Source organism: Hetaerina americana, unplaced genomic scaffold, assembly GCF_022747635.1.
Source record: "Hetaerina americana unplaced genomic scaffold, ioHetAmer1.1.p SCAF_9, whole genome shotgun sequence".
NCBI classification, from domain to species: domain Eukaryota; kingdom Metazoa; phylum Arthropoda; class Insecta; order Odonata; family Calopterygidae; genus Hetaerina; species Hetaerina americana.
This window is the reverse complement of record NW_027287538.1, coordinates 125,823-138,066: the sequence shown is the minus strand read 5'-3', so window position 1 is coordinate 138,066 and position 12,244 is coordinate 125,823. Positions and strand designations below refer to the sequence as shown.

The following is a 12,244-nucleotide window of genomic DNA, read 5'->3' as shown; positions in this document are numbered from 1 at the left end:
AAGCACAATCTGGGATGTTGTAGGAAGATTAGTATATTCCTCATTCAATACTGATCCTTTTCCTGTATAAATAATAAATGACCATATATATCCAGACTTAGATTCACAAAGCATAAACGTCTTTACCCCAAATCTAGCTCTTTTCAGGGGAATATACTGAATCCATGATAGTCTACCCTTGTACAGCATGTGGCTTTCATCAATAGAAATATCCCTCTCAGGTGTCAGCTAATTTGAGAACTTTCTGTTCAGATATTCAAGTACAAGCCAAATTTTATTTAGCTTGACACAAGGATGTGTATCTCTAGCAAAGATACTATTGTCTGCAAAATGCAGATAGCGTTTGATGAGTACAAATCCACGGTATGTCATAATATTTGAAAAGAATGGAGTAAGAATGGTCTGCCTCTTTGACCTGTACCATTCTTCAACTGGTTTGCTTATAATTTCCTGAAGAATGATCAAAGCAAAAAACACTCTAATTTCATTAGTATTGACAGGCTGCCAGTCTTTACACCTTGAAAATTTTTTCAAAACAGAGGATTCTATGTACTGGTCAGCATATAAGTTGGTTTCCACAGTTATCAATTCAATAAGGTAATCATCAATAAATGCCTCGAAGTGTTGAAGAATTCCAGCAGTTTCATCAATGTCTAAATGAACAGCAGGAGAAGCAGTAAGAGGAAATTTTGGAGGTGGTGGTTTGGGACCTTGATGGGAATCGGTCGGACACCACACTCTTGCATCAAGCAATTGGGCAGATATGTCTTCATCATAATCGGAAAATATGTTGGTAGCTGAAAGTTCCGAATTGTGCATGGAAATGCTTTCAGAATTACTCAATTCCAAATCAGACACAATAAGAGGAAACTCTGCATAAAAATAATAATAGCATTTCAATAAACAAAAATCTTTTTAGGATGAGATATAAGAAAAATAATTCATAAAATTTTATTAACTGTCAAATATCATACCTTATTTTGTGCTAAGAAAAAAAGAGATTTCTATATTCAAATATATTACAGTAAAAATCTGGCCTAATATCTTGATTTTCGAAAACGAAGAAAGTTCACCACCAACATCAAAACGTTGCCGTCCTAACCAAAATAAAATATAATGAAAGAACAAAGTTCCAAAAGTTTCCAACTACTGTTGTTAGTGTGCAGTATGCTAGAGTCATCTGGAGAGTAAACTAAGAACTCCTTGAAGAAAGCAATCATAAAAAAATGGGTGAATCAGAACCGGAGGGAAAAAATGCCCGTGCCACACACGGGCACGTCAATTTTGGGAGGAAGCAGTTGCCCGTGTCTGACACAGGCATGTCAAGCAAGTGGTTAAAAAGCTGCTTACAAGGATGCAAAAAGTGATTAATCTTCAAGGCAACTATGTGGAAAAATAGGCAAATGCTCAGCCTTTCGTACAATGTACACAAAGTTGAGAATAAATTTGATTTTTCATGAAAAAAAATAGGGGACCTTACTTTTCAAATCGCCCCCGTATATAAATGTTATTTTGCTTTTGAACGGTAGTACATTTATCACACAAGCCCGAATTGGCAAATGGTTTGTAGTGAGTTTGGCCCAGAGGTCTGCACATACACCTTTGCCATCTTTAATGGAGATACCAAACACTCAACTGCAAAGTAAGCTCCTCTCGAATTTGATTTATACGGAGGCGGTTCAATAAGTACCCGTGTTAGAAATGAAGAAACCATTTTTTCAGAAACATTTCTTATTTTTCAACATAAGCCCCTCTTAGAAAGATGCACTTCTCCCAATGTTCCAGCCATTTTTTTAACCCGTCCGAAAATAGGATTTGTCAAACTCTCCAAAATATGCCTGTCTCGGAGATAGCTTCCTCGTTTGAGCTAAATTTTTTTCCTGCGAGCCATTTCTTCATGTTGGGGAATAAGAAAAAGTCGCAGAGAGCCAGATACAGATGTTTGCCCACGTTTAAATTCGTTGAACCAATATCTAACTGTGGTCATAGATGGCAAAGTGTCCCCATAAACAGCATCCAACTTTGCTTTTATCTCCTTGCATTTCTTCCCATCCAAAAACAAAAAGCGAATTACTGAACGATACTGCTCTTTTTCCATCTTTGCAGAAATCACGGAACACGTCTTACTCGAATGGCTGCCAAATCCAAACTAACCTTAAAATCAGTCTGAAATTTGTTTCACTGTCATTTGATAGATGGCAGCTCACGATGGTAACATAAACTTCCCTCAGGAATGCCCTTTGTTGTCAAACATGGGTACTTATTGAACCGCTCTCGTAATACTGGTCTAGTCAGTTGATGGTGAAATAATATTTCTTTGACTCCTATTCTATCGTTATGAATCATATTAGTCGTAGAGATTCCCTAAATTGTATTAATAAGAAAGGCAGTTCAAGGGACTGTTTCGGTGAAATTGGCTTTGCTTCAATTTTTGCATACTTGTGTTTGCATTGGTTCAGCTAAAGTTTATTCGATAGCAAGGCCATCTTTTCATTTGAAGATATATGATTAAGAGGAATTTTGTAAAGAAGTATGTTTACTACTTAATTTACTCGTGAAGGCGAAATATTTCTGAAGTTTTCTTTTATTCAAAGAATTATTGTGAGTATTACCCATTGTGTGAAAAAAGCTGTGCTTCAAGTAAATTCACAATGGCAGCAAAGCCGTGACTTAAATCAGTGAACTAGGAATTTATTATATAGATGTCTAGCCAACAAATAGAAAATTCAATTGTATATATTGTATTGTATTGCCGATCCCGGTGGCGGCGGGGTAACGTCCTCGTCTGCCATTCCAAGGGTCGCGGGTTCGATTCCCGCCTGGGTGAGTTTCCCTTCATCTAGGGCTTGGGTGTTTGTAAATGTGACCATTGTTATCGTTATTAATAGTTCGATGTAAAGGTCAAAATGTGCTGTTTTCGGACTAATATGAATAAATAAATAAATAAATATACAATGTATGAGAGAAAAGGTCCTCTTTTGGGACTATCTATTACCATTCCATGAAAACATTAACTATATACTGGCCATTTATTTTTGTAATATACTTTAAAAGCATTTCCCATCATAAAATAATACTAAAAATCGTATAATAGTACTATAAAAAGAATGATATCATGCGTTGAATGAAAAGTAACCTACCAAATACAGCCTTAATAATATCGTTGGAACCAAATTGCGTGGAAAACAATTATCCAGGTAAATATTTGATGTAAAAACATGGAATCTAATTATCAGATGAGCTGATTCCTCTCGTGTTTCGTACCCGTTTTATTAATGCTGAACCTTACTGCCTAAGTACTCAGTGTTGTGAAGTTGTGCCCACGATAGATCATATGAGATTAAACCCCTTCAAAAGTTTCCCTTGTGCGAGAAAGACTTGGAAATTTTTTTCAACCATTCCTACTTTAAAATGGAAGTAAACACATGGTTTAAATTGCTTCCAGATGCGGAAACAATGTAAACTTTAAAAACAAAGCTTAAAAACGGATATAAGGAAATTTACCGAGCCTTTGCAGATGTCACATTGTTGTGAAGATGTTTCAATTGAGTGTTTAGTAAAGTTTCACAGCAACAAAGCAGAATTTTTGTGACGTTCGATAACCATGGATGAAACGTGGGTCCATTATTTCACACCCGAGACAAAAGAACAATCAAAACAATGGATTCAAAAGGGAGAACCGTCTCCAAAGAAGGCGAATACTTTCATCTGCAGGCAAGGTCATGGCATCGGTTTTTTGAGATGCGCGTGGCATAAATTTCATTGACTGCTTTGAAAAACAAGAAACTATCAACGGCAAGAATCATGCAAACTTATTACAGCGATCAATGAGTGAAGAAATGAAGCAAAAGCAGGTGCATTTGGCTCAGAAGAAAGTGTTGTTTCATCAAGACAATGCACCAGCTCACCAATGCGTTATTGAAATGGTCAAAATTCATGAAATAAAGTTTGAATGGCTACCTCATGCACCCTATTTGCCAGATTTAGCCCGCTCGGATTATTTTCTGTTCGCAAACTTGAAAAAATGACTTGGGGGGGGTCTAAGATTTTCCAACCATGAAGGAGTGATATGAGCAGTTAATGGCTATTTTGAGGAGCAAGACAGTTCTAATGATAAAAAGGGTATCGAACTTATTGAACACCGCTGGGAAAAGTTTGTAGAGCTGAAAGGAGATTATGTTGAAAAATAAATAATTTTTTTCTTAAATTTTTGTGTTTTCTTTGTTGGGTTGGGTACTCTAGGGATTACCATCGTAGCTCAGCAGTATTGCATAGCTGGAGGCAGCCAATGAAAAATGGCCATAAGTCAAAGGCATAAGCCTTCTGAGGAAATGGGAGAGGAAAGAATTAAAATCTGTGATGCGTTTACAAGGGCTTTGAGGGAAGCTAAAGACTTGCATATAAATGTTTGGGAATGAATTTTGTGGTTGATCAAATGATTTGATGCATAAGTCTTTTCAGTTTTGAATATAACTCCTATTGCAGAATCCTTAGGGGTAACACAAATGTCTGTGACAAGGAAACCAATTCTCCCTACTCGGCAGGAAAAAAGTGAAAGGGAAGGCTGAATACAATACAATGCAATACAATTCCAATGCAACAATTTGTTTTCAATTTCAAAAAATCATTTGCCTCGACCGGAATATTAGCGGAAGACTCCGTTAAGAGTTACTGTTGTGGCATCTCCTGCAGTTTCCTACAGTGGATTGCATGTTTGTGGATGACTCCGTTAAAAGTTACTGTTACAGCATCTCCCGCAGTTTCTTGGAATTTGCAGTGCAATTCAATTCCAATATTGGTAAACTGTGAGAAATAAGAAATTTTTATTCAAAAACAGGTTATGATATTCTAAAATATGTAGGAACTATTACTATAAAAAATTAATTGTTTTCAAAAAGCTCATGTAACCAATTCCTTTTAAACTGGATGATATGAGATGGAAATCTATTGGAAATTAAAGAAATTGTAAGGGTTTAACTTAAAAAGACCTCTGAAGTCAGTGCAAGGTTGTTGGTTGTGGATGGATGGATTGGGAAGGTATTGCCTCATAAAAATGTTGGGAATACGGAAGGACTTCAATCTCTCCGAGGCAGCAATTGTTCATGACCATTGACCCAGTAAATGAGTTTAGGTCTTCCACTAATCGAAAGGTACTTTTGATGTTATTTATTTATTTGATGACTTTATTGGGGCAAGAATGAGACTATAGTCCCTTCTTCCACCTAACCCATTAACATGTATGCTGAACAAAACAGTTAAAGACACCCAAGCCCTAGGTGGAGAAAAACCCACCTAGTTGGGAATCGAACCGGCTACCTTCAGTTGGGGTATGTCACACCGCTGCCCCCGGGGCTCTAAATTTAAGTGTGTCTTGATAGGTTCGTGTTGTGTTCACGGGTTGTACGAGTGGCCTGTCGGGCAGAGAGCTTATTCTGCACTCATCTGAGTCTCGCCTGCCCCTTTCATTTGGTGTTTATACCCTCTTGTGTCCACAATATAACCCCGTGGATATTCTTTATCGTTCCATTAATATGCTGGATTGTCCTGCGTGCAATCCTCATTTTCCAGTGCCTTCAAATCCAGCATTTCCAATATTATATGGTGCTCTCTGTTCGTTAAAAACTGTTTTCTGTGAAATGCCCAGCTTTCCCTCCGAATTGTATTTAATTCAGCCATCAATCCGTCCCAAGTGCCCGATGAGTATTCAAGGTGAATTAGCACTCCCCTCCCTCCCCCCTTGGCCGGAATAGCACTTCTGCGCAACTTTTCCATTTAATTATTTTGCATTCTGTATTTATGAAGCATTTGAACAATGGTTATTGCGAACTCTACATAGCTGAGTGTCGATTGATATAAATGTACCGTGTATCACTATCCTGGCAATTGTGCATTAATTTAGACAGCTATTGGGAGCACAAGAATAAAATAAGAGAAGCATAGCGCTAAATAAACATTGTAAAGAGGACGGGACGGCTCGCACTTGAAAAAATGTCACTGATTCATTACCCTCTTTCTCAAAATTGAATTAAATAATTTTTTAAGTCATTTAAAAATTTTAATTTTTTTAAATTTAATTTAATTAGTTCTAATCTAAAAACAGCACTTCAGCTGTAGCATCAGCCATTTAAAAAAAACAACAAATACCATTGTATTGTGGGTTTCTCGGAAACCCCCACTATTGGTTGACTCTCCCAAGGAGTGCCCCCCAGCATACCAGACAATGTATGGTGATGTAGTGCGGGTTTCTCGGAAACTAAGGCAATACAATGTCTGCTACCCAATTCCCTTGTTGCTACAATGTAGCTACTGTGTAGCTACTTTGAAGTCCCTCACCCCGAAGGCGCGATGCTATAAAAAGCGAGGCGCTCCACATAGGGGCAAGGAGCAGGGTCCCATTCCTTTTACCATTCCTCATCCGATACTCTGCCTCTGAGCCCATCGGTTGAGACACCAGAGATGCCCAGCCTTGCCCTCATTGCTCGTCCCTACTCCCCGGTGCCTGAGCCCAATTGCTTGTTAAGGGTTAAATAAAAGACTCATTAACCGAATACTACTCGCTCATTCTGTGCTGCGCTCCCACCAATGATGTCGCAGCCGCCAACCATGCGGCACCATCACAAACATCCAAGTCCTGGGTGGAGGAAAGCCCACCCAGGTGGGGATTGAATTCGGAACCTAGGCAGGGACATTAACCTTCTGCCATTGGGGCCAGCAAATATTATTCCATCTAATTGTATTCTATTGTATCTTATTGTGTTGCATCTTATTTCATTCTTATCAGGCTGACTGCTGAGGAGTATGCTCATCTGGTTGGTAACCTCCCCGTGGTGCTGGATGCTCATGAGCAGCTTCTCTGTGGCCTTGAAGCCGAGCTGAGCGTGGAAGAGAGTCAGGAGCCAGGTGCCCCGAGTCGAGTGGGACGACTCTTCCTTTCTTCCGCCCAGCTGCTTAAGACTGTCCATGCCAATTACTGCGCGGGTCACCCAAGAGCAGTGTGCCTGCTTGAGAAATACAGGCTAGTGCAAATCTTTTTCACTCGTTGTTTTTTCATGAGCTGTCTTATACTAGAAACTTGTCTTGCAATAGTAGAAATAAGATTTATAAATGGGTCGTATCGTGTCAAAGGTATTCTGATAGACAATGGCAATGATAGATCACTTTCTCTGTGGCCCTATGACTGATATCCTATTCAGAAGAGTTAGAACGAAGGATAAAAAGATGATGCTTCTTTGTTTGTCAATATTGACTGGAACATAATAGGTGATCACTTCTTAGTTTTTATGGGTGGCGACTGCTAGCAGAGGTCATTTGCACCATTTGGGATGGATGAGGAAGGATGAAGGGTGGAGAGAAACCTGGCATCAGAATTGGCCTACTCTTAAGGAGAGGTGCCAAGGGGTCCGCTGTGTAACGTCCCATCCAACGGACATCGTACTCACCCAAAGTGCTCTCCACTAAGCACCTCAAATAGGGATCTGGATACCGCTGAAAAATATTTGTTGTGTCCAGGATTCGAACCCGGCCCCTCTCAGTGGGAAGCCTGCACGTTAGCCACCATACCATCCTGATCCCCTCTGTGATCACTTCTTGTTATATTGTGGATTGGGAATAAATGACATTTGCCTAAAAGTAGGTGCTATCTACTCGTTACTCATTATCAGACAAAACTGTTGTTCAAATGCCTTTTTATCATTAGTGACTGCAGCACCAACTGCAATTTTTCCCACTTTTTCCATCGGCGAAACAAATAATGAGTCTGAGTGCTACATGGGCCTTGCAGAAGCCATATTTTTAGTGAATAAATCGTTTGGAATTGAGCCTACTCTACTGTTTGAGTACTGAATGTTTTGTTTCTATTGCAGTCATTCTAATAAGATCACACGTTCATTTTTCAATTGTGTCCATGAAATAATGAGCATGACCTATAAAAATGGTACTTAGTAATACTGAATTTGTGTGAGCTTCATTCTTAGCTGTGGCAAAATGGCTTCAAAATGTAAAGTTATCATGTTTACTCTGTCAAAAGCATTGTTTATGGTGTACATATGTACGAGTTAACCTGTGTAAATATGTATATACATTGGAATCTTGATGTTACACAACAGCGGGAGACTGTTAATATGTGATATGTAAAATTTTGATTATTTTCTGTAATGATAAACGTCCCGTGGTTTTCATGCATTAGGCAATGATTATTTGTCATGATCACTTTCTCCACTCTATTGTTTATTTTTCCCCAGTTCATTATTTTGGAAGAAGAACTGTCTTGTGTGTGGTCAAATACTGTAAGTTTTGGCAGTGTAAATGTTATGCCGCCGCCGCTATGCATCGAGACACTCAAATATGCTCTCCTCTTCAAGTTTTAGAAAAGAAAATGGTTTGCACAGAATTAAGGCTGCTTTAAAAGCCATCAAATTATGCACTTTAAAATGTACAGCGCATAACAATGTCTCCTATAGTAACAATCAATTAAGAAAACTTTTTCTTTGTGTATTGGCATTGTTATTGCAATAGACCTCTTCATACAATCGGTACATTCACATACATTTTAGGTATCTATTCAAGACAGTAAGTGCATGTGACACACTCGTGAGGCTATTCTCTTTTGTCTGTTTGTTTCTAAGATTAGCAGATGGTGTTCTCAAGGTCAATCACGTCCATCATGGATTTTTCTAGCCCAATCAACCGTTACCTTATTGTGTCTAGGCTTCTCCTGTGGAGAAACTAACAATAACAAATATTGAATAACAGTAGAACGATGTGCATGCTAGATTCCATTGCAAGTTAATGGAACATATTCTGCCATTAAAAAACTGAGAATGATACATTCAGAATGAGCTCTCAGTGCTCCTGAAATACCATGAGCTTTTGCTGTTTACTGTTATTAAAACAATTTTATGCTCCCTCTAGAGACCAAAACAGCTTTATGTGTAAAATCATTGTATCAAATATATGAACTATATTTTGCTTGAATATAAGTTAATGTTCATTATTCCAGTTTACAATATAACTTTACTCATCAGCTTAAATTCGAGCAGCAGAAATTATTTTTTCAATTTGGCAGGGTCGTGCATTGTATCATAAGGAATAAATGTTATTGTTATTTTTTATTAAATTCCAAATGTTTCTTTTAATTTTGTTTTGACCATAAACTTATAAAATAATTTTTATAGCTATTGTTTATATTCCATTTCAATTCCTGGATTCTGTTAAAATTTATTTTGTAAATTAAACTTGTTTGCAAATAATTTGGTGAATATTTCAAAACTCAACTCTTTGAATTATGTTAACATGTATATATAAATCAATTGATTAGACCAATGGGCTCCTAACTCATCTTGGAAAAGGAACAAACAGACACCGCATGCGTTTATGGTTGATTGAAAAGTATTAACCAAACAGATTTTGAAGGAGCAGATCACTCATTGTGCAATTCTTTGCATTCAAAAGCGAATCCCTAGTGCAGGTCATGGACCAAACTGACCTTCGGGTTGATTACTGTCTTTATGGTTTTTTTATGAAATTGAACAATAGTGACACGAGAAAAACAGGTTGGCATAATATGCCATGCTAGAATTAGGTTGAGTTCATCAATATCCCTTGAAATTCATGAATGCAGTTCACAGCTATATATTTTTGATGTTTGAATTTGAATAAGCAAACATTTTTTGGAGAGTTAATGCTTGCCTGAATAGTGCTATGAAGGTTGCATGTGAAGGAGTGAAAAATGCCTTTTCCTTTGTTTGTATTAGATGGGGCACACAGAGACTGTCCTTCGTGTTAAGTATTTCTCTTAATTGATGTGAAATAATTATTGTCGGTATAAAATTTTAAGTACAGTAAAATTTCGATTATCTGTGTGCAGATAATCCATTTTGTGGGCCATCCATTCTTGCCAGTGCCTCAAAATTTTAATAAAATTCAATGCAAAGATAATTAAATCATTTGAAATTTTGATAGACTTTTTTTTCGATGGAAGTTTGAATAATCTGGGCTTTCTTAAAAGTTTTTCATTTCACACAATCAAAAGTTATAAATAATGGTATTTAATGTTTTGATTTAAACATTTTTGAACTATCCGTACTTCCACATTATTGTTTCCCTCCCATTCATTTGTTAGCCGTGGGAAATTCCATGTTCTCCATTAATCCAAGCAGCAAATGTAAATAGTTGGAGACCATGCAGAAAGTGAGTCATTACCACCCACTCAGCATCTTGTCAATTGGTACATCGTATGACGAATATGAATCTGTATCAGCGACCCTTTTTTAAAATTCATCCCCGCCAGACATTTTTGTTTCTTCTGGCTAAGTGATTGGTTTATCTTTCAGAGGGAAATATGTTCTGCTATGTTCACTTGTATTCAATACAGTTCTGTCTTCTGGCAAAGCTCTAATGCCCCCCTATCATAATAAAGGCTGTAAAACAGAAAAAAGGACCTTCTTTCTCTAAAAAAACTTAAATTTATCAGACAGAATGAAAAAGGAGAGTTTCTGTGTGCATTTGTTTATATTACAACCATCTCTTCCCCATATTTTGATTATCCTTGCATGGTCATTTATCCATTTGGATGAAAAATTGAGCGTCAACTGTGTTTTGTTTTTATTTATTTTATGCATTACTGAAGTTTCATGTTTGGATCATTTGATGCATCAGAGTACACTATAGAACAGTGATCAATGTAGGAAAGCAAGAGCGTTGGTATCAGCCGTCTCCTTAATGGAAAGGGAATTAGATGCCTGAAATACCTTGGTGGATGCTTTGCTTTGTATACCTTGTTAGATGTGAGGTTGACATGATCATGCCTGGCTAATTTTCTATCAATTATTGTCATTGATTACTTGATTTGCACTTTTTGAACTATAATTCTTGGAATGGTCTTTGCCAATAAGTTACTGTTAGCCTATGGTGATTATTGTAAACCATGTTTTGTGACTAGTGGAAACAAATATTTTGATATAAATTCGTTAGGCATAAATGACAACATAGATACATTTACAACAAGGACTGCTAGAGTTTCAGCAAGGACATATACATTCTTATAGCAGAAGAAATGAATTGAAACTCAATGTGGAATACCTTAAATTGTCCAAAGCACAGCTAGTCTGCCAATCCTTGAACAAGAAGCTATTTAACAAATTACCAGTGACTGCAAGGGCACTGAGTAATGGAGTATTCAAAGCAAGAGTATATTCAAATCCCTCAACATACAGATATAATACAGGTAATTCACATTTTAATGCTCACTTACACTTTTAGGGATGAGCTTGGTGTGTACATGGAAAGCCGTGGCGCTACTCCACCTGGTCTCCTGGTGCTAACTACTGGGCTGAGCCGACCCTTCCGAAGGTTGGATAAGTATGCAGGGATGCTGCAGGAACTGGAAAGGCACCTGGGTGAAGGCCATCCTGACAGTGGGGACACACAACGCTCTGTGTCCATTTATGGGGAAGTGGCTGTGAGTGTTGTCCCTAACGACACATTTTTATTTTTGGCTCTCATCAATGCTTTTCCCGATTCATTGGAATTTATGTGGGTTGTTCAATGAGTCCCTAGGAAAATTAATTATTTAGGGAATATTTTATTTTTAGGCATAATCTCCTTTTAGCTCAATCACGTTTAAACTCATTACCCAAGTGTAAACAGTCCCAAACACTGGAGCAGATGTGCCATGAACTTCATCTTATGCTGCTTTCACCTCTTTTGGCGTTAAGCCTTTTACATAGAAGTGTTTAATCACTGCACCAAACTGCATGTTTTCCATTTTTCAAAATAAATAATAGTGTGTTGCTTCAATTGACTCTGGAAATGAAACTTTCTGATGGATATAGCAGAAACTGAAACATTGGTGCAGTGGGAAGTGAGACTTACTTAAAGGAATATCTTTTCCAATACTTCAAGTGCCATTTGTTGTATTTTCTAAGGAGTTGTTGAACAATCCACCTTTAATTGATTCTATGGATTCCTCGCTGACTTGCACTCCTGCCTCCTGTTCTTCCCTCGTCTTCCAAGCAAATAAACTGCCCCATAGAAAAGTTAATTATTTTTAAATCCTACTTTGAAAAGGTTTAATTATTGTAATATAGAGACGTTCATTTGGATATTCTACATTTCATCGTTAGCATACGATATGGTAGACTGCAGAAATGTTTGGGAAGAAGAGTGAAATGCTTTGAAAAACCTCCCTATTTAGACTTGCTTGCATCTTTGGAGGTGCTAATGAATATCAATCTGCTGTAGAGAT

General features: G+C 37.5%; 1 protein-coding gene across 1 annotated transcript in view; it reads left to right on the top strand.

Annotated features, from left to right (window-relative positions):
* The window catches only part of LOC139699002 (rho guanine nucleotide exchange factor 7-like), a 116,968-nt gene that overhangs the window by 16,219 nt on the left and 88,505 nt on the right, over positions 1-12,244 (top strand). Inside the window, exons 5-6 of the mRNA XM_071597997.1 lie at positions 6,782-7,015; positions 11,260-11,458. Of these exons, the coding sequence (XP_071454098.1) occupies positions 6,782-7,015; positions 11,260-11,458 (433 nt within the window). The remainder of the gene's footprint in view (positions 1-6,781; positions 7,016-11,259; positions 11,459-12,244) is intronic.